The sequence below is a fragment of the Candoia aspera genome, chromosome 4, assembly GCF_035149785.1.
Source record: "Candoia aspera isolate rCanAsp1 chromosome 4, rCanAsp1.hap2, whole genome shotgun sequence".
NCBI classification, from domain to species: Eukaryota; Metazoa; Chordata; class Lepidosauria; order Squamata; family Boidae; genus Candoia; species Candoia aspera.
Window position 1 is genome coordinate 30420528 of NC_086156.1, and position 23827 is coordinate 30444354.

At 38.9% G+C, this 23827-nt stretch overlaps 1 protein-coding gene across 1 annotated transcript; it reads right to left on the bottom strand.

Moving 5' to 3' along the window:
* Positions 1-3679: 3679 nt before the first annotated feature.
* On the bottom strand, positions 3680-23643 carry ANKMY2 (ankyrin repeat and MYND domain containing 2). Its single transcript, XM_063303724.1, has 10 exons — positions 23386-23643; positions 17017-17081; positions 14644-14782; positions 13759-13857; positions 13007-13167; positions 9495-9709; positions 8908-9043; positions 7066-7194; positions 6158-6278; positions 3680-4270 (listed from the first exon to the last, which is right to left on the bottom strand). The coding sequence occupies exons 1-10, from the start codon at positions 23450-23452 to the stop codon at positions 4050-4052; spliced, it is 1353 nt and encodes a 450-aa protein (XP_063159794.1). The 5' UTR covers positions 23453-23643; the 3' UTR covers positions 3680-4049.
* Between the last annotated feature and the right edge of the window lie 184 nt (positions 23644-23827).

Below are 23827 nucleotides of genomic sequence, written 5' to 3' on the forward strand. Positions count from 1 at the left end.
CTTGTCCTGTTATAATACTAGCTTTTGGAGGCAGATATTCAATCTGACAATGTTTTGCATGGATTCTAAAACAAAAATTAAAAATATGGAAAACAATTGGAATACTGAATAGTTCAAGGGACTGCCTACTTATTCTGTAAGAACAGCAAGTCCAGAACAATTCAGCATGTGTTGGTTTTGGGTTCACAATAAAAAATATGTTTTGTGTACATCCCTAGTACAGAAGTTCCCAAGTTTAATCTCTGGTATTTCACATAGAAATAAGAGAAAAAGTATTATTAGTTACTTTGGAAAATAGCTGCAATTTAATGTAGATAATAAAGACAGATGCAACAATGTTCTGAGCTTTCTAAGTTTTTCCCCCTAAGAAACTTTAAAGTTGCTTTACTGAATTATCCTTAAAAAATGTATAGGGGGTGGGGGGAATGCATCTGTTAACCAGATTTTCCTATGACTTATATATGTTATCAGTAAGTGGTGTGGAGAGTTTTTTACATTGCTAAGTTTGTCAACAGTATAAGATTTTAAAGGAATTAACAGCATTACTTGCCCTGTACCTGGCAGTACCCAACAGAAATATTTTGAAACCTGCTTCTGGTCCTTTGCAGTATTGTAGAGTGATACATAGAAATGGTAATCCATTCACCAACTCAGAGTGTTTGGATTATTAATTAATAAATATGCTTTGGATGTTATTAAAGTATTACATCAATAGCAATGTATATTTTAAGAGGAATGCCAATATCAGTTACGAAGAATTATTCTATACCAATAAATTACTGAGAAATAAATTTATGGCAGTCAAAACCACTTGAATATTTTTGGCAAAACTGAGGTTTAATCTACTAGATTTTCAACTGTATCACTTGGCTTTCATTTCAACATATATTCTTGTGAAATGAGAATTTTTTTTGGTCTCTCTTTGGGCCCAGTTACATTGTGTGTAATTGAAATCTCAGCAACTTCTAGGGTGAAGATATAACAACAAGGATTTTCATTTCCAGCCTTGAAAGCTGGAATGTATTTTGTTATTAATAAGTAAAGGTTTAAAATTTGACCCAGAACCATAAAGAAATTGATTCAAACAATCCAGATTTGAAGATAGCAAGGAAGTTGTCCTATTGGAAATCCTGAATCAAACAAGGGATCAATACTTAAGTCAATTGATTTATAATGGTTGTTTTAAAGGTTTTTGAGATACTATATTCTATGACTTACCCATAGCTTCTGCTTCACAATAAATACAACTCAAAAATATAGTAACAAAACATATGGATCAGATGCCTTAGCATCTTCAGAGATACCAGGAATCTTATGATCCTTAAGAGACACTGTGTTTGAAGGGAAATAAACAATTCAGCAATTCAATTTTACATGGAATTTTAAAAATTAAATGAAATGGAAATGAAAAGAAAATTAATATTAAATACCTGAAATGTGGAAGAATTGGAATATCCAATCTTGGAAAATCAATGGATCCAGGTCCAAGAAATGTAGAACATACTTACTGATTTAAGAAAGAAGCTAATATATCAGAAAGTATATTTCACCCTCAAATAATGCTTTTAAAAGACTGGATATCAATTTTGTTTGTATGTGGTTTGTTGGCACTATGAGAAATTTGAGGGCTCTTTAACTCATATGATTTGTTCTTGTCCTGCTATAGCTCTCTTTTGGTTTCAATTTACAGCTTATGTGAATAGTTTTGGAAAGAAATGTAACAGTTAAAAGATGTACATGTAATGTTATATTCCTAAGATAGGGAATTTGTGCCTCAGGAATATATAAACATCTCAAAATAAATAAGTGGATTCAAGATATGTTTGTTATTTATTTTGAGATGTTTTTATATTCGAAAAATGAAAAGATGGAGCAATGTTTCCTTATGGTCTAGATTTACTGATAAGTTCAAAGATTGAACCAACCCATTGACGCTAAATTGATACCATAAGGATTTTTTAAAATATTAATTTTTATAGTATATGCTTTTTTAAAAAAGGATTGATAATGGTGCAGCTCAGCATAAAGGCCTAGTGCAAGCTTATAGCTCAGATGGGGGAAAAGTAATAGGTAAGATATTTAAATAAAAAATGTAAATAGAATCTTCCTGCCAAGCATGCTAGCTTTTCAGTTGTAACAAACTATTTTGCACACAAGGGAGTTCAGCCATATTTCCTGCTTGTATATTAGACCAACTATCCTTGATCAGTCTGCAGAATATGGATTTTCACAAACTGTATACAGATAGTCCTTGCTTAACAACCCTAATTTGGACTGGGGATTTCTGACACGAAGCTATGCAATCGTTAGGTGAAACATCATGTGACCGCACCGCTTAGCGACAGGTTTCAGTAGTCCCACTGTGGTTGTTAGGCCATGACCATGCTGTCGTTAGGCAAGGATCTCAAGTTTCTTCTGCCCTGCCACGCTCACCTCTGCTTCAACTCCCCCTGTACCTATCTGTCCCCTTTTGGCTGCCCTGCACACCTGCCGCCCTGCGCTCCACTGCCCCTAGCTGACCGTCGCTGTTTGTCCCGCTGCTGACGAGGCATGCTGGGCCCGGCCCCTCCCAAGTCCTTCTTCCCAAAGCCATGCTCATACTTCTTGAAGCCTCATGAGGCCTTCCTGAGGCTTTGGGAAGAAGGCCTTGCGCAGCCAGCAGCTATCTCGCAAAGGGCAGGGCTAGGGGTGCCTGGTCAGCAGCAGCAGAAGACGGTGAAGGTCAGCTGGGGCAGCAAGATGCAGGGTGGCCAAAAGGGCAGAGATGGGGGGGGGATAGGCAGGGGGGGAATTGAAGTAGATGTTGCGGTTGTAAATACAGGCAGGCTGCCAAGCACCCTATATTTGATCATGTGACAATGGGGGCACTGCAATGGCCTTAACTTTGAGAACTGGGTGTAAGTACCATTCGCTCAGTGCCGTCATAACTTCGAACGGTTGCTGATTGAATGGTTGTTAAGTAGGACTGCCTGTAGTCTACTGCACAGGTGAAAAATCTATACCAATTTATCAGGGAGCCAGTTGTATGTAAATGAGTAGTTCTTCTCCACACCATAATACCTATATTTCTCTCTCATTGAAAGCATAGGCACTGCAGTGAACTGGTAAACTTTGGACAACTTGTACTGTATTTAAAATGTGGTTCCAGTCTTTCTAAATAAAAAGCTGTCCTGCATAATTTGTACTTCCATTCCATTTGGAGAGGGAAATTTACATGACATTGACATTTCTGAATAGTTTCAACACCACCAAGTTGAAGAAGTCTGCTTTTATTATTTTTTCCTAAAAGTAGAATCTGAGTGTTTGAGATACAACAAAAGTCAGGCATAGTTCAAGAAACCTTGTGGAATTCAGTTGTATTACCCTTATCTCCCCCCACCCCCAAGTAAATCTGGCTTCAAGTTTATACACACCTCTCTACTCCAGATCTTTATATGTGATAACATATTGTTCAAAGATTCATTTTATTATATTACTAAAGCATCACTAATGTACTTATTTAAATACAGCCAAGTTTTTATTCAATTTTTTAGCAAACACGATCGATGGGTTTTTTTAAAAAAGCTCTGTAACTGAGAACTTTTTAACCTTATAATTAAAGTTAATTAAACTATAGATTAGCAGTATTGTTTAACAGAAACAGCAAATAGCAAAACATGTTCAAAAACTAGGTGAAGACTAGGAATCTCAATGTATTTATATTTCAGTTGTTGCATCCCATATGATTATGGAAGTTTCTTTATTACACCAAAATTTAAGTTGCTTAGCTGAATAGAAAGCTTTTCTTGTACTACAACATGAATCTATTTTCAACTGTTTTTTAAATGTATGTAAGGTATATAGGAACAAAAACAGATGGGTTTATGCTATTCTGATTTTAACCAGCTGGTTAAGCTCTTATCACAATCTACAATTCTGGGACAGTTACACTTGACAAAAAAATTGACATATGGTAGAACATACAGTATGTCACTGAGCACTCCTAAGTGTTGTGAAACCTACAGTCTATAGATTGTAATCTAGATCATATCCTTTAAAAAGCAGTTTATTTATTCTTCAGATTCTTGATTTTTTTCATTAACAATGTTTGCTGAAGTAGTTTCCTCTTCAAGGAAGTTAGCAACTGCTGGAGATGACGCAGTCGTTTTCATGTTGGGAATCATTTCACTTTGATCTCCTATACTTTTTATTTCCATGTCCTTATGAGTTTGAGGTTCAGAGGTCAACTGTTCTTCACTTGTTAAAGTAGATTCTGCAGTTTGTGCTGCATCTAGAGTGAAAACAACCATGTGTCAAGTGAAACAGCCATATACATTTTGATAAGTAATACAGAAAACTGGGACCATCCTATCTGAATTCCAACTAATACTGGAAGCTATTGTGTAATATCTCTGTCAATATGAAAATAAATTAAAAGGTCTAATTTAACCAAAATGTGGTACCCTGTGTGTTAGTGAAATTCTTTTAACAGTAAAAGTATCATGTCTCCAAAACAGAAACATGGAAAGCAGATAGCTACTATTGGAGAATAAAATGAGTAGGCGTGTGTGATTATGTTTCAGAGTGTATGGGTTCAATCAGATTATGTAACAGTATGTGGGAATTACCTTGGGAGATGGGGAAGAACTGCAGCCAGGGCAATGGTTGGATAAGAGGCAGCTTAGCCCACAGCGGGAATGTGGGAGTGGCAAACATCTTAGAAAGGATCCTCCCTAGTTTCTTGCATTGTAAAGGTGACAGGGGAGAAATGTACTTTCAGACTTGCAAGATTCCATTAATATAACCTTTAAAAAAATAGAATTAGTTCATCTGGGTGTGCTTCTTGTCTGGACTACCTCACAAGGCTCAAAGATTATTTGTTGGAGTGAAATTTGTAGGTATTACCTACTGCACACATGGCATCTATTTGCTGACAGGGATCTCGCCAATAATTATGGGTAGAGAGTTAGGAATATGCCCTTGACAGAAATATTACATAGGCAACGGGCTGAAATATTTTTTTAAGTCCTGAGAAACGAGATATTCAGAAGTGGCTCAGGTATACACTTTCCTGATCCACTGGAGAATAGTGAAGGTGCGTGCGTGTGTGTGTGTGTGTGCATGCACGCATGGGCACAAGTACAGCACAATCAGTTTCATAAAATTCTGTTATAGCTACTCTCAATAAAAGCATAGGTGGCCTTCATTTAACAACCACTCGTTCAGCAACCATTCAAACTTCGTCAGAAGTCACGATCATGTGAGATCCTCACTTAACAATGCTAACTGGGGACTGCCAGAACTTCTGTTGCTAAGCTGTGCGTTCATGTAACGTTGTGTGTTATGACTGTATCACTTAGCAATGGAAATTCTGGTCCCAATTACAAGTGTTAAGTGAGGACTACCTGTAGCCCTAATCTTCCTGTGGAGTTGATTTCCTGTTCTGGTTTCCTTAGTGAGGACGACATCATGTACTGTTTGACAATACAAATGCTTAAGCTAATTTGTAAATTGCATATTTTTTCATTCCTACTCAAAAACTGAATGAGAGCCAGTTTGGTGAAGTGTTTAAGGCACCAGGCTAGAAACCAGGAGACTCTGAGTTCAAGTCCCACCTTAGGCACAAAGCCAGCTGGGTGACCTTGGGCCAGTCACTCTCTTTCAGCACTAGGAAGGAGGCAGTGGCAAATGACTTCCGAAAAACAATAAAATAGATAAAAATAATTCAAAAACTGAACCTCTCAAGACAGCCAATATAAAACCTTGATCAAGGAGACTGACAGCCAACCAATATTCAGAGTTGCCAAAAATCAAATTTTCAGGTGGAAGTAAAACATCAAGAAAAAGATTAAAATCGAGAAAGAGTATTAGCATAGAGCTCAAGATTCCAAAGTCTATCTGAAAAAAATTCATCAAGAAACTGCTGCTAACAGTACCACACAACAAAATGCTTTCTACAGATAATCTGTTTGAAGAAGCTTATTATGTGGTATGAGAGGGAGAGGTATGAATGTTGACAAAGATAAAAATGTAATAAACTCCTACTAGTGCAAAGATTCAGACATGTGCTGGTTTTTTTTAATACAGCATTTGTTTTAGTTATTAGTTTGTTTTGAAGATACTTCCCACCGCAAAGGACATGTTCCTAAACGCTCTTGAAATAACAGTGCACCTCAACCTTTATTTTTTTCTTTGGCTGCTTCTACCATCCGCTTCTCATAAGTTTTCTTTAGCGTGCCGCATGATTTCTTGTGGGTAAACCAGTGCATTTTCTGGCAGGTCTGATCACAGTAAATGACCTGAAAGTCAACAAAACTATGTTACCATTTTGATTTTTAAAATGAGCTATTTTTGAATTACCTAAGGTGCCAGAAGCATCCCTTTACAATTTTTTAAAAATAGGACTGAGATCTTTTAAATAAATAACTATTTCTAACAGTCTCTCATTTGTAGGTAATTTTGTGTACCTTGGTAAATATTTACGAAGGATGAGAAAATGGAAAAAAATTAGAACATACAAGTGATGGCAGAAAAGTAGGTAGAAATAAACTTTTGTTGAAAGAAGCAAAAATGGTTGGATGTGAGAATGGGTTTCTGCCACTGTTACATGGACATGGGAGTTGTATATGTCAAGAAAAACAAAAAGTTGAATGCAACAGGGATGCTTATAGAAGTGTGTGAGATAAGCGAGATGGGGGCAAGAATGAACTGATGAGGGACCAGTATGAAATGTATTAAGATGATACGATTGCAGACAGAATGAATGAGGACTGAATTATAAAACATATGTGAAGGAAAAGTGAATGGGTCAAGAGGAAGACCAAGACACAATTGGTTGTGAAAACCTCAGAGAGACATACAAAGTGTGAAGAACAAAAGGCAATATGAATTAATGTACAGATATGGCAGAAGCATGAATGGTTTGTAAGGATAATAAAGTATGAAGAGGTGATCTCTTTTGCTCACATTTTGCATGTTGTGTTTTGCATGATGCTTAACTTAAAGGTGAATTGAGTATGGGTTATGTATATATAGTATGTAATGGAGGGTAGATTTGTTTACTAGAGTTTACCTGCATATTCTTACCATTTTGCATATGGAACACCTTTTGTCTGCTCCTTTTTCCCCACATGTTGTACAAAATTCAGCTTCTACAAAACCTACTTGGCCAGTAACAGCTTGTGTAAGTACAGAAAAAGCTGTAGGATCAGAACCCTGGAGAGAGGAGGGGAGACAAAACTGCAGTTTTCAAGTTTGCTTACAACAATTATAACTCCAAGCCCAAAGGGAAAAAAACTGCCCTCCAGTTTTTTTTTTTAAAAGCACCTTACATGAATCTACCTTAATACCAGGCATCCTGCAGAGGATGAAATGATTTAGGGCAAAATTTCTAAATTCTGTTCCCACTGAAAAGACCTAATAGAGGTTTCATTTAAGGTATCTACACACTATAAGTAGATTGAGTAACTTTACTCAATCCCACTCTGCTTAATCTAGATCAGAGTTTCTCAACACTGACAATTTTAAGATAAACAAGGACAAGTCATACGGTCTTAGCCAAACCTACTCTGTCTGAGAGCCTGGCCATGCCCACAGAATTTAGGTTATTCATCAGTGGGTCTGCTTTCCTGAACACCTTTTTAAGATAGGTGGACTTACCTGCTGGCTGGGGAATTTTGGGAGTTGAAGTCCACATATCTTAAAGTTGCCAAGGTTGAGAAACTCTGATCTAGATGATCTGGAAACCAAGGGCACCAAGGCCAGGTATCACCAGAATAACTATGAACACTGCTTGTCAGAACTTCTGTGTTATTTGGAAGTTATCATAATAAAGGAAAAGGCATACAGAAGGCCCATCAGCCAGCCTGTCATGAAAGCCTCCAACTGTATGTCCCTGGCGGTGAATCTTGACATGAATTGGGACATTATGTATTATCCTGCAGATATCTAAATCTGGAAACAATCTGTTGGAAGGTTTGACGGTTTGATGCCCACGCTCATTGCTGGATTATGTAACTGCTGAACCAATCACCTAAAGTGCCAAGAGTTCTTACAAGGTGTTCTGCCTTCTTAATATTTTTGAGCAATTATATCTTTGATCTATTACCTGAAATGGGCTTCTTCCTGAGTTGGGCAGTTATGGAATGAGATTAACAAGCAGGTTACTACTCATCCTGTTTTCTATTATGTGCTATTAAGAAGACATATTTTGTCTCTGTGGGATGTTGCCACCATTCTTCTCTACATTGCCGCCCTCGCTGCCTTCCATCAGACCTGTGAGGATCTGTAAGGCATGATTCCATATCCCCTCCTTATGCTAATTGAAGAGGGAAGACAAGGACAAAGCAGCATAGGGTTGGAAATTCAGCTGCTGCTGCTTTATCTTTGTTGCCTGCTTGTTCTCAGGTAAGCTATCTAGCTGCATGAGGTGCTGCCTTTTAACAGGCACTGAAGCATCTGCTTAGATTGCTTCCCCCGCACCAGCAGCCAGACTGATTCCTATTTGTGCTAAGTGCTAGTTGATTTGCCTCCAAAGGAGTAGCTGGGTGAGACTAGAATAGTCCATAATATCATCTGGTATCTTAAGTTTTCATGGCTGCTACACGAGTTGTAAACAACTCGACGGCAACTAACAACAACAATATGAGTCTTAGAAATTGAAAGGTTAGCAGGAGCTGAGCTAAGGCAAAAGGAAAGACACATTTCTGAAAAACATTGGGAGCAAGTACAGAATGCTTCTCTGAGATAGCCACTCGAAGAACCACAGTTGCAGGAACTAAGCTCCCCCCCCACACTTTCTCACATTTAAAAATTAGAATTTGGTTACAGAGAACATATCTGAAGAATGCACACCAAGAAATTATATGGTAGATTCTAAATGTTGGGCCAATTGGTTCAAAACAACAGGCATGCTGTTCACACACTCACAATTTCAACAGGAGCAATGCTTCTCACAAGCTGTTGAAGCAAGGTAGCTTCACAGTAAGGAAATTTCCGAATAGATTCTCTGATGATCTTCTCTTGATAAACTGGAAAACCATCTCTCTCTCTGCCTTTTAACAGGCTGAAATTAAAGGTGAATACAGCTGAAGTTACATAAGTTGCCCACATTTCTTTCTTCCTACTCACGGTGCAAATGTTGTATGTGCAAGATCATAGCATAAGAAAAAGCTACAATGCACATACCTACTGTACATTAATAGTTTTGTGAGGGCTGTATATTCATTTACCTAAAAGATGACAGCACTGGACCCTAATTTCCAAAGAATGTACTATGTATAACCATGTGAATTTTCCTTCAGTTGCAGCTAACTAATACAAAACTGAGAAGGAAGACGCACCTTACCTTACCTGTCATGCATCCATTCCAGTGACTTTATTTATTTGTTTAATTTATATCACCTTAATGGGAAGGCTCCAGTTTCATAGCTAGCTTCTGTAACAAGGATCTGTACTTGTGCAGAGCCTGTAAGATACTGTATTGAAAACAGCCATCTACTGAAAAACAACCATACCTTTTGATTAATCCATCCAATTTGTCTTCTCGTTCCTTAAGGAAAAGGATACATTTTTTGAAAATGCAGCTAATATAATGCATTTTCATTGCAAGGACTTCATTCATCTCTCTCTGCTTCATGCACTTCTCACAGATCAGATCCAATACTTTGTAGCATTTCTGCATTGCCTCAACTTCTGCCAAAAGAGGATTTTCTTTCACCAGCAACACAATCTATAGAAAACATTAACAAGAGATACACACAGTAAGTTGTACTTCCCCAAAGTGGTGCATAATCTGGGAGTTCTCTGGATTTATGACTCCTGCTCGAAGAAAAGGTGGCATTCGTGGCTAGGAGGGCCTTTGTACAGCTTTGAGTTGCGTGCCAGTTGCGCCCCTTCCTGGATCTGAGGCTCTACACTCACTCACTCATGCCCTGGTCATCTCTCATATGGATTACTGAAATGTAGTCTACATGGGCCTGCCCTTGAAGAGTATTCGGAAGCTTCAGTTGGTGCAAAATGCACTGGTGCAGGCAGTTATGCGTGCATCTACATCTGTGCTCTGCAAGCTGCACTAGTTACCAATTTGCTTCCAGGTCCAAATTGCTTTGCTTTCAAGGTGCTGGTGATAACCTATAACCATGATACCCTACATGGCTGGAGCTTGGCCACCATCAGGTCCAGCAGAAGAGGCTTGTCTACTAGAGAGTGTCATCTGATGGTACCCAGGAAGAGGGCCCTTTCTGCTGCTGCATGTGCCCTGTAGAACATCATTCCCCCCAAGGTCAGGCTGACCCCGACTGTTATAGCCTTCCAGAACGGCCCAAAGACCTGGCTTTGCCATCTGGCCTGGGGATCAGAGAGAGGTGTGGAGCCCATAAAATGGCTATACTGTTTGTAAATGACTGTGCTCTCCCAGTGCCTTTACTCTAAGGTTTTTAATTGTGTTGTTTTTAACATTTGTTGTTTCTATGATTGATTTTTTTATTTTTTGGTATGTTTTAACTGTAAGCCACCCAGAGTCATGAATGTGAGATGGGTGGCTGTAAAGACTGAATAAAATAAATTACTTTCTGAATTGTTTAAAGCAAGTATTACAGGTAACTAGTAAAGGCTCAGTTTAACAGGACTGCATGTGCTGTGTTTTTGTTTTGCTTAAGAAGAAATAAACTTGGGATGCATCATCTCCATCCACCAAATTGTTTCTTTAATGGTGCAGAAGAGAGGTGGGATCACCTGATGTCCTACTTTCAATCACTATTCTGCAATTGCTATATACATAAAAGGGTTAAACTGGGAATAACCAAAGGCCACTCTGTCCATGCTAATTACCCACAGTATTGTTTCCAATGGCTCTGCAAAGTTCTGTGCCTTTTGATAGAGACAAATATAAGATGTTGCCTGTTGTTCATCTCTTTCTTGCTGTTTTTCCCTCCCTCTTAGCCTGTTTCTGCCAGTGAAATATTTTGATGTTTGCTGATGTTTAGTCAATAAATATCAAGCTATATTTTTTGCCAGCGAAACTGAGTGGTGCATGGAGGCCACGGCCAGAGGGACCTGTGCCCGCCTATGGTGAATGCACAATGGTGGCAACAGGACCTACTGTAGCTACAGTAACCCAGGCCCTCATTATCACACATATTACGTACTACAATAGAGTTTCCATGGGGCTGTCCTTACAGTCTCCTTGGAAACTGCAAATGGTCCAGAATGCGGCACCCCATGTGCTTACTGGCACCTGTTCTGGGAGTATATAACACCAATTTTGCAGGCCTGCAATGGTTACCAGTAAGTTTCCAAGTACAATTTTAGATGCTAGTGTTGACCTATAAAGCCCTTTATGGCTTGGCATCTGTATACCTGTCCTAACAGCCAGGAACCACGCTGAGACAAGGAATAGGTCTCTAGTGTTTTATTACTGCTACATTAGACATAAAATCCTAACAAACTGAAGAAGCGTGGGAAAAACCCAGACAGATAAACCCCAAAAGTCAAGGCGGGTCTGATCTGTGTCTCTTTGAATGGCTGCTTAACTCCTCAGTACTACGCATGCGTTTTCCCCCCTGGATAGGGGCCCCCTCCTGCTCACCATCAGTACTCATGACAATACCTTCCAGACTGTCTGCTCTAACCTGTACCAGCCCAATCAGTTAGAACCGCTAGGGAGAAACTTCGTGTAATTCCACACTTCTGAGAGGTTTGGGAGGCTGAGGCTAGATGACATTGTTTCTCTGTGGCAGCACCAGTACTTCAGAACAGCCTCCTGATGGAGATCAGACTGGCTTTGTCCATGTTGGTTTTCCAGAACCTTTTAAAAACTGAGTTGCTTCACTGGGCCTGTCCTCGAGTCAATAGTTTATGCCAACTTGCTTTCCGTTTCTTGTTTTATTTTTTTCTTTCTTGTCATTTTTCTGTGTCCTTACAGTTCTATGTGAGGGCTGTTGTGGTTATCACTGTTATGATTGGTTTAAACCTCACTGTGGATGTTTTAACTTTTTATGTATGTATGTATGTATGTATGTATGTATGTATGTACCTACCTACCTACCTACCTACCTATCTCCATCCATCCTGTAATCCACCAAGAGTCATTTGATTAAGGCAGAGTAGAAGTATAATAAAATAAACAATAATCATATTAAATGGATCTTTCAACTGGTACCTGAAAACAATGTTCTATCAGGCAAGCACACGCCTCTTGCTGAAAATATGTAAGAACTGTTTCATAGCTAAAATAAACCTCACATACACTTTGGCATATACTTTGTTTTAATGTGATTTTGTTTAGCAGAAGAACGGACATGAGCCTACCTAGCCTAGTAACCTTCAGATGTATTCTGACTTCAACTGTAAAAATTCCAACCCAGCATGGCCATTAGCTAATTGTTTATCTATTTATATTTTATTTTATATCCCGCCTTTATTATTTTTATAAATAACTGAAGGTCGCAAACATACCAAATACTCTTTCCTCCTCCTCCAACTTTCATCCCTAAGGTGGGACTAGAACTCACAGTCTCCTGGTTTCTAGCCTGTTGCCTTAACCACTAGACTTTAAGAATTGTAACACTTCTAGAGGGCAACCAGTTGAGAAAGTTTGGTCTATATCAGTGTTTTTCAAACTTGGCAACTTTAAGATGGGTGGAGTTCAACTCCCAGAATTCCTGCCAGCTGGAGAATTCTGGGAGTTGAACTCCATCTTAACGTTGCCAAGTTTGAAAAACACTGGTCTATACATTCAAAAATCTGTGATCTCTTAAAGATAACAAAACTGAGGATACCACAGCAGAAAAAATGTCTGTGAATTTCAGGTGGGATGTACAGTATTTTACATACATACAGTATCATGTGAAAATGAGACACTAAAGCCAGTGCAGAGGACTGGACTATACACTGATAAAAATACTCAGAAGCATGAAATCAACCAGAAGGCACAAATTAAGTGTGATACAGGATTAGTTTTATTCTTGCAGGTCCAATTACCTGGCAACATAACAGGAAACCATGTCCAAATAAGGGCATACTGTACCTTAACAGGATGCAAATTAGTAGCTGTAATGATCTTATGCAGAGGTCCAGCTAGTTTAACTGGGAGTTTGGGCTCTTTATCTAGTCCTTGTGGTTTTGTGTAGTAGTTTAGTTTTTCCCGAGGAAAGAAATTGTTGATAACTGTTACACAGTCATGCTGACCTAAAGAAAGACAATTATTTCCCTTTATGAAGTGAAAGACTATAGAATTATTAATTCATGATTAAAACTGGTCATTTGGTGATGAAGCATAGTTTGCTAAAAATACTGAGGAGAGTAAAAATAACTTATTAGCTAATAATTGATAGAATCAAATCAACTCTCATGTACAGAAAACTCAGGATCCCAAATAGAAAGATTCATTTTGGACGTGTAATTTTAAACTCGTTCCCATTTTACAGGCTAGTGTTTGTTTAGTCAAATGCTCTATACAAATCCATTCTAAAAATTATCTGTAACCAGACAAGGATTTAATACTTCTAGAAATATCTCACAACTTTATATGAAAGTAGCACATATTCAGAAACAAAATGGACATGTTATTTAAAAGGAAGAGTGAAAGGCTCTTCTTACAAAAAAAAATCACATTTTGTCACATTGATCTAATTTAATGTATGGTGCAAATCAAGCTCCATTCTCTGAATAGTTTTAAAGAAAGGACAGAAGACACCTTGAATATTTGCACAAGCAGAAGATTGGGCTAAAAATGCAACAAATACATGAAAAATAGACAGAGACACCCTTCGTCTTTACCCACAAAAGCAGCCATCTGAGCTGCGGTTCTCCCCACAGAATTGACAACATCCATCTCTGCTCCAGCCTCTAACATCATCCAGGTTATGTCTTTGTTGCCTAAATGAAGAAGCTTTATTTAGACTTTTTAAAGATGTATGCACAAACTGTTAGTGAAATATGGTTACCTCCAATAGGCAATGAAACCTAACCCTTCTACTAACAAGGAAGAAACCAAACATTTAGTTTTTCAACAGAACTAATTACACAGGCTCAAATTCTTTTCTCCCTCTACTGTGGCTTCAGTTGGAAGCATCCAGTCACAGAACATGGGCATTTCTCTTTGCAAAGATGCAACAAGCATCAACAAACTGTCTTCAACTCTTGCTCCCTAGAACTTTATTTGGCTGCTATTCTCCTTGCCCTCCACCATTCCTCTGGTCAATTCTGATGCCAAAGACTTGATTCTGCATGTTCCCCCATTAGGAGAAAAATGTGTGATTATTGCACCAAAAGTCATCCTAGTATATGGATGAGAAAGCAGCCAGGTTCCAGGGACACGCTCAAGACACATCCCTCAATTATTTATATTAAATCAAGCTCCATGATCTTACAACAGATTAAAATACCCCACAAAAACAAACTCTGATCTCCTCAAATTCCATTACCATCTGCTGTTTTTCTACCAGCACAGCTCAAAGAAAAATAAAATACAATTTTTAAAAATATATGCATCATTAAGAGATTTTTATGGCATCCGATCATACTGAGGACGACCACTTTGATATATTTAAAAGCAAACTCTTCATAACACTGCTGTAGCCTCCCAGAAAAGAACTAACAGTGCTTCTTGTTTGCATAAATAGGTAGCTATAGGTAACAGAAAAGGGAAAAAGCTGTATTTACCTGACAGTCCAGCAAACATTAAGGCGGTATATCCGTGTTCATGATCATTGCAGTTCACATCAGCTCCGTGCCGCAACAACAGTCTGCATATATCAACTTTACCTTTATATGCTGCATGCATTAGAGGGGTCATCCCATGCTAATGAAAGAGGGTATAAAGGCAAGTGTCCATTTGTTTTCCAGTTGTAGTACTACAGCAAGACACACAATATTGATGTGTTACATGGACTGACAAAAAAAGTATTAATTCTGTTGTTTCCTAAAGCTAAAGTGTGAGGTAGCCCTAAACCAGGTGAGAATGCAAGTGAACAGTACACAGGTAGTCCTCACTTAACAACCACAACTGGGACTGGAATTTTGGTTGCTAAGCAAAGCGGTCATTAAGTAAATTCTGACCCAATTTTATGACCTTTTTTGCAGCGGTCGTTAAGTGAATCACCACAGGGGTTAAGTGAACCACGTGGTCATTGTGGTGGATTCCAGCGCTGCCACTGGTTCCCAAGGAGGAAACACATTCCAGACTAATAAGAGGCTTCACAACCCAGACTCTGTTGCTGGGAAGGTTAAAAGGTTCAGGGTAGCTCTGCCCTAGAGCCCTTCTGTGTTATTTTCCCTTAGGTTAGTTGAGTAGCCTTAGTCTGGCAAGATTCTGTCTGTAAGGTGAGAACAATGAAGAACTAGAGTTGGAATACCGGCTTAGCATGGTTCTTGGCCTGGTTTCCTGACAGTCATTAAGCGAATCATGTCGTTCCCCATTGATTTTGCTTGATAGAAGTTGGCCGGGAAGGTCGAAAATAGTGATCACGTGACCATGAGACACTGTGACAGTCATAAATATGAACTGGCTGCCAAGTGTCCAAATTGTGATCACATGACCGTGGGGATGCTGCAATGGCCATTAGTGTGAGTACGGGTTGTAAGTCGTTCTTTTCAGCATTGTTGTAAGTCTGAACTATCACTAAATGAATGGTTGTTAAGTGAGGACTACCTGTAACAGTATAATATTCACCTTGTTACATGGCTTCACAAAAATATTTTTAACTCCACTGCCTTAATATAACCCGGCTATTAAAGACAATTTTTTTTCCTTTATTTTTAATTTCATGATTGCAACTTTTATGCACTTTTATGAATTTTCTGTTTATTACATCATGGATATTTTCTATAACATCTTAGTGTCTATTTAATGTCAATCTGCTTTAGCATATTGTTTAATTATTTTGAATTTTATTGCAAACCACTTTGAAATTTTTTTTTAATGGGAAGAAATATTTTGAATAAGTAAATAGAACATAGGCTTAGAGTTCTAAAAAAGTTGGTTGCTCAGACCAGGAAAGACTGTTTAAACTAAGGGTGGCAATACTTTCCTGGAAGTTCAATAAAGACTGATAAGAAAATGGGTACCTAAATGTACATCCAAATCTGAATCAGAAGGCAGGTGTGGTCTACTAGAATGAGCTGCCTTTAGTAGCACATGGCCTCCGGATGGATTCAATCACATTCTCTTTTGATAGCCAGCTGGGGCTCTGATGAGGACAGGAGTGTTAAAGATTGAGGGAATATGACACATTTCATATTCAGGTCTTCTTAGAACATATGAACTGAAAATACAATATCCTAAGGTTTATTTGAATATACATATTTGGAATTAAAGACAGGCTGAAGAGGCATTTGGACTTTATAGCTTGAAAACTAGAAGCTTCAAAAATGATCTCAGGAGAACATTAATATTGAAATTAACAAAAGAAATAAAGAATATCTTTTAAAAGAACTAATGCACTTGGAAAAGTTACATTGCAATCTTTTTACGGCTACAAATTCAGCAGGGCTTATTTATGAGTAAACATGCATAGATTGCATTATAAAGATGGTATTATTTCATTCCAACAAAATCTGTATACTATCTCTATTCAGGCATTTTACATTTCTTTTTTCTTTTTTAACAGCAAAGAATGAAAAAAATGTAAGGGTAACTAAGGAATAATAATTTAACTACTGTTAAACAAAAAGGTAGAGTTGGTCCATTAGAAAAAAAAATATCCAAGATCCATAGGTGGATCATAACTGTATAGAACCAACTAAAATGACACAAAAGTTTATAAACTTCCAAGTTTTCTACTGGAAAAATTCTGGAGAAACTAAAACTTATATGTGCTTTTCTACTGTTTGTATTAATTCTAATAATGCTATTACTAATCTAAAAGTGATAATTCTTGCTCAAGATTAAATGCAATTCAGATACCTGCTATTTCCTGGATCTTAAATTTGTAGTGAAAATTCTTGGTAAGTTTTATTTGGCTTAAGGGAACCTACCAGTGTGCAGACTTACATTTTACCCTGTCAGATCAAAAATATAATTCCCACAAATGTTACCTCATCTAAACAATTAACACAGACAGTCTTGCTGCCAAGGAGTCTTGAAGCTTCTTCAGTGTTTCCTAAAGGGAAAAAAAAGTTTATGAGAAGGAATCAATAAAAAAGTTTGTTATATTTGCACTCTGCATTTTCTTCCAAGTTGCTTAATGTATTTATATAGTTTTTCTCTTTCTTTTTAACTGAATCCCCACAAACCTTATAAAATATTAAAAGTCCCCTTTTCGGGAGAGATGGGCAGTGATAGAAATTTGAAATATAAATAAATAAAATAAATAAAATATAAAACCTTTATAAAAGACTAAGCCTTGAGTCTTTTCTGGCTCTATTCCAATATTTTAATCACTATACCACATTTTTAAACAGCCTCTTGTGGCGCAGAGTGGTAGGCGGCAATATTGCAAACGAAAACTCTCCCCATGACCCGAGTCCGATCCCAGCGGAAGCTGGATTCTCTCTCGGGTAGCCGGCTCAGATCGACTCAGCCTTCTATCCTTCCGAGGTCGGTAAAAGGAGTGCCCAGCTTGCTGGGGAAGGTGACGACTGGGGAAGGCAAAGGCAAACCACCCCGCTCTATAGTCTGCCAAGAAAACGTTGCAAAACGTTTCATCCCCCCAAAGGGTCAGATGTGACTTGGTGCTTGCACAGGGGACCTTTCACACACTTTAAAACTTTAATAAAAATCTTTAGGACAGTAAATTAAAATTATTCCATGTACCTTATTATTAAGTAATAATAGTTATATTAAGAGATAATAAACTACAACATCATTTTGGCTAAAATTTGTTCAAGGTTTTTTACATTAGGTCTTTTCTCCAATTCTTAATATAGACTAAGGCTGCAATCACAAAGCACACACTTAACTCAAATGGCCACCAGTCACATCACCTTACTGTTGGAAGAACACAATTGGGTCAAGGGCCAACTTTTGGGGGATTTCACCTTTGCCTAACTTCAGCCCCCATTAGTGAGGCAGATGGCAGAACTGGCTTGGGGTGCTTCAGCCAATCAGCATTTGTGAAGTGTATTCTGTGACTAATAAACATTGACAGTAAACATTACAACTGAGAACCTTGCATTCTCGGTTACTCTATTTCTCCAACATATTTCCTTCGAGGACTGATTGGGTAGAGCAGGACCATTAGCTCAGAAGTCATGTTTCCCACTGACTGTGTTTCTGGGTTCCTAGAAAGTACTAGAAATTATCTTATTAAAGTGGGTTAAAAGAACATAGCCTGAGCATAAGATGGGCAGATAAATAATTTTTCCTACTGTAACTGCACTTAAAGGACACATTCTTAACTGCATTTAACGCTATTTGTCAGATTCCTCGTTCACCAGGATTTGTTCAGTACTCAATTAATTTAGCTATGGCAGATGCTGATGCCTTTGAGAAACAAAGCAAACTGACTATTTTTGGTCAGTCTGCTAATCTGTACATAATTCTTTGATCCATTTAGTATGCAAACAACTTATTAAGTGCTAGGTTGCTCTACGTACATTGGTGTAAAGTGGCATTTGATAAAAAAATGTGTGTGTATGAAAAAAATTGATGCAAACCACAGTTATCTAACAATGCCTACCAAGAAGAATCCCCTAGTGGAATTCATGCATTAAGTCTGCATAAGAATTTTAGTCTCTCATATTTCTGTAAGGAGAAAAATATAAGCATATAATCTAAAAAAATGGTAGTACTTAAAAATTTCCATCAACCCCACCTCACAGTACCATGAAAAAAAATCATCAAGATAAAACTATACTTGATTTTGTGGAAGGGGGATTTTTTTCCATTCACTAATATCTCTTAATTCTATTTATCACATAAATAGCATAAATTAATGCCATCCCTCAATTTTATTTATTATATTTAAAGCTACCCTGTGACCATATTTCCCTGAGCTATACCAAGCAAAACAAATAAACAGTTAAATAAAACAATAAAATCAATAAAATCTACAGAAGAACTTAATAGTTGAAAGCAAAGACATCAAGTCAATTGTCTAAAATGAGTTCCTAAAGTTAGGTCTACTGTTGGAGCCAAAAATACCATAATTCTGGCAGCAATCAAATTTTTCTTGGGAATATATTCCATTTTTTATCATTACTTAAAAATACCCTCTGTTGTAGCGACTCCATTGCCTTATCTGGCAAGAACATTGAAGGAAAAGCCTCAGATGATTTCTTTTCAGTGTGAAGATGGCATAATAGGATCATGCTACCCAATATCCATGAATATTCTGGCTGAAGTTTCTGAACTATTTTCAAAGGCCACCTGTATAGGAGATTTCAGTATTCCAAATGGGATGTTTCCAGAACATCAATAATTGTTAAAAGACTACCTATGCCCCAGTACAGTATCAATCTAAGCTGATATCTCACTTTAACCTCTAGGAGTAATGATGAATTTAGAAGCCCCACAATATTAATCTAAACCTTAGGAGCATTAAGGACAGTGCAGTCCAATATGTCTGGAGCAAACCACATTAGAAAGTATGAGGTACACATACCATGTTTCACAAAGCAGCCACCTGTTCAACTCAATGCAATTTTGAGCATGCAGTTGGCAAGAACATGATTTAAAACTCGTAATGTCAATAATTTGCAGGTAGCATGAACTGGCTGTCACAGAGGAAGTAATTATAAAAACAGAATCAATATACTATTATAAAAGAATATAGAATAAGGAAAACAATCTGTCATCAATTACAAGTTTTGCCACCACCAGTCCATCTGTTAATTACAAGAGAGAATGATAAAGCAGGTAATTTATGGTTTTAAATCCTTTATCTACCAATATCTTTTTGCAACTAGAGCCATGCACATTAACAAGGTAACCAAACTAGTCAACTGAGTTAAGGAATGTGAGATGGGAAGGCTGATTGTTGGGGAGGGGAGGGCAGGCAATAAGATAAGGTGGGAAACAGGAAGCCACTCTCAGAGAAAGCAGTCATGGTGTTTTATACCAATTTGGCATTCCAGCCCCTAAGCTCTGCCCCAATGCCTAGTCATCAGACCTTCAGTGGTGTGGATTTCCAGCTACTGCCACTGAATGGCAGGTCAGCTCACAATAAGGCTTGTCTCATCCAGGATTGAATAACAGGTGAGAAGGATAACCCGGCATGTATCACTGAAGCCTGGATAGATGTTGGGGACTGGGTTGTTAAGGTCAGCTTTAGGTTTAAGATGGGATTGCTACTTTTGTACCAGCCTCCCTGTTGCATAGCGGCTTCCCCATTTGAGTTGCTTGATGTTCTGGCCAAACTGATAATGGAGGTCCCCAAAATTATTCTACTGGGGGACTTCAATCTGCTTTCCCTGGGTGAAGAGTTGAAGGTTGCTCAGGAGTTCATGGCAATCATGGATTTGATCCAGATTACTGAAGGCCCAAGTCACTGCAGAAGTCACATGTTACAATACATCTGGATTTTGTTTCAGGGTAGTGGCAGCATTATCTGGAGGTGGGGGATGTTAGCATCAATCCTTTGTCATGGTCAGATCACTTTTTGACAGCTTTTGCAATTGCTCCCAACTGTAGAGAAGAAAGACTTATTTGATTGGTCTGCCCCAGGAACATGATGGATTTTGCTGAGTTTCAGAGGGAATTTGGAGTCGTTCCTGACAATCTGCTGCATGGTTTGACTGAGGCCTTAGCTAATACTTGAAATATAGGAATGCCAGATGAAACAGCAGAAGAGACACTTGGAAGAAAATGAGGAGCTAACTCAACCAAGCATGGCTAAGAGAACTTATTAAGAATTACCTTGGCTAATAAGAGTGACAAAACGTAACTATTTTTCCATTCTTATTACATCTGCAAACAGGCAACCAGCAGCCCTGCTCAAGGTGACACAATCCCTTCTAGATAAGAATGGGCCAGAGGAACATCTGAGATAACTATTTAAGGCATCTGCTGGATAAAATCACTTGGGTCCCCTCTGAGCTGCATTCTGGCTGTGTGGGTCCTATGGCATTGACTGAGGCATTGTCTAACTTGGTTATCTGAAAAGTGTTTGTTGGTCTTCAGGAACTGTATAGGGTCCTTGAGGCTGTGAGTATGGCTAGTTGTGTATTATATCTATGTTCCTCCTAGCAGGTCAAGGCTTTCTGGGAGACCAACATGTGGTTGGATCCAAGCAATGGTAATCCTACCGGTTCTTAAAGAGGAAGTGGGTTCATGCTTATCTCAATAAACTTATTGGATCCAATGGTACTACACTATTTTTGTCCTGTCTCTAATTTTCCTTTTTAGGGAAGGATCAAGTTGCAGATTCAGAGGGCTCTGGAAGAAATAGATTATCTGGACTTTTTTCAGCTGGGTTTCAGACAGCATTGATCACACTTGATGATCTTTGGCAGAACTGGAATAAAGTTGGTGCAGCCATCCTGGCCCTCCTTGATCTACCAGTGGCCTTCAATGACATCAATCACAGTATTCTTCTCAACCAACTTAGAGGATTGAGAGTAGGGAACATGATGTTGTTATAGTTCTCTTACATACAATAAACAGTCAGTTAAAACAATGAAAACATCAGTTAAAAACAGACACAAGTACAAATAAAAAAACAAAACAAAACTGTGGGAGAACGGACCAACATCCTACATATGAGCTCCCAAGCCTTTTGAAAAAAGCATATTTTCAGAGATTTCTGAAATGTCAGTAGGGTTGGGGCTAATCTCACCTTGGGGGGAATCATGTTCAAAAGGGCAGGTGCCATGGCAGAAAAGGCCCACCTCCTGGGTCCCATCAGATGAAACTCTTTAGCAGACAGGACCCGTAACATGCCTCTCCTTCCTGAGAGGGTGGTTCCAGTTGGCGTTGGAGTGGGGTAGGTCTAGCCCTAGGTCCCTGCTTTGCAGAGTTCATCAGGGCTCTACTCTCCCCCTACTCATATTTAACATCTACATGAAGCTGTTAGGTGAGATCATTTGTCAGTATGGGCTTAAGCATCATCGATATGTTGCTGTTACTCAGATATATAACTCTAACCTTGGTAAACCAAGTTATACTGTTAAGGTTCTTTCTCAGTTTCTGAAGGCTATGGGAGCTTGGATGGGAAGAACAGGCTTTGACTTCACCCAAGAATGACTGAGTGGCTCTAGGTTTTAGGACACCGCTCCAGGTCAGGGAATTTCCCATCATTGGTTCAGGATGGACTGGCACTCCCCCACATACTGTAGATCTTGTTTGCATCTTAGAAGTCTTCTTGAACTCTCAGCACCTGCTCAAACGGAAGGTGCTGCTGTGGCTAGGAGCACCTTTGCACAAATCCATCCTGTACATACTCATGTAACACCATTACTTCTTGAGCTGCACTGGCTCCCAATAGGCTTTTGGGTGTAATTCAAATTGCTTGTTATCTTCTTTACAGTAAAGCCCTTCAGGGAACAGGCTGGGTTACTTACAGGATTGCCCATCTCCAATTATTTCTGCCCATCCCACAAGATCTGGCAGTGTGGGCATGCTCCAGATCCCTTCTATGAAACCATGCCATCTAATGGGACACAGAAGGCAAGCCTTCTCTTTGCAGCACCTGCCCTGTGGAACAGCATAACCCCAAGATTCAGATAGCCCTGAGGGCCTTCTGTAGGTGCTGAAAAATCTAGGGTTTTTTCCCTTGGGCATTGGGCTGTGACATTAGACAAGCCTGTTCTGTAATGGTTAAGAGTGATTGGTCTTGAATGCATTTTTTATTTTTGTTTTTAACCCAACACTAACCCAATTCAATAATAAAATATATATTTTCTACTTGCTACTGCATTTAGGTGTATGCATTAATCAGATTTGCTACAATTTTGGGCAAAAGGTGGTTGTTTTTTTTGCTTTGACCACATCACAGGTTCAGCTTACAGTACTTCCCTGTAACTTAGAACAAAATATTCCCTGAAATAAGCACTTCCTAGCATGATTAGCAAAATTTGGGAATAATCAAATAAGAATTGAGCCTCCTCTTGTAAGTAATTAAAATGTCTGATAACACCAGGAAGAACGGCACTACAGGTTAAAAAAAATTAGCAAAAACGTATACACGACCGGGCCTAGATTTAATGGCACCTGAGTAGCGGCCTCGCACTGCTTAAGTTCAGTACCCAGAAAGACCTGAATTAGCAACTTTCCGCCGATCTGCTGATGCTATCCTCCTTTAGCTGCATCTGGCTACTCTTAGGCTCACTCTCGGAGAAAAAACGTCTTAAGAGCCACCTGGGCCTAAGCCACGAGCTTTGCTTAGTGACTCGCCGCAATCAGCAAAAAGAGACGCCTCCAGTCATTCCAATTGCGAGAGACAAAAGCTTCGCCGTCTGGGCCTGAACGAGCAACCAACCAACCAAGCGAATGCAAGCTCAGACGGCAGGGCGTTGCAAGCGACTCACCTTTGCCAATGACTTCCAGCAATGCTCTCTCCTCCTCATTCAAATCACCTTTCTTTGGAAGCGCCATCGTCTGTCTTGTGTGTTTCCTGCCTTTCTTTCTCCCCGCTCCCCCAACAGTAATAAAATGGAGCGTGCCTTGCACTGGAGAGCGGAAAAAAAACAAACCACGGCCGATCAGCTGGAGCAACTTGGAGGCTTCCCCCGTTGTGCTTTACGAGAGCCTTTCCCCGCGCGCTCCGACCTCATAGCTCGCGTCACCTTGGGGGGAGGTTCAAAGCCACACTAGCACACGGGGGGAAATAATATAGAATGCATCCCTTTACGGCGCCTGAGCAGCCGGCTCGGTCACGCATATGTGCGCGAGGGACAAAGCAAAACCAGAAACATTGGAATATGCTAAATTGGACCTCCCACTCTTCCATCTGGCTAGGATCAATCTCCC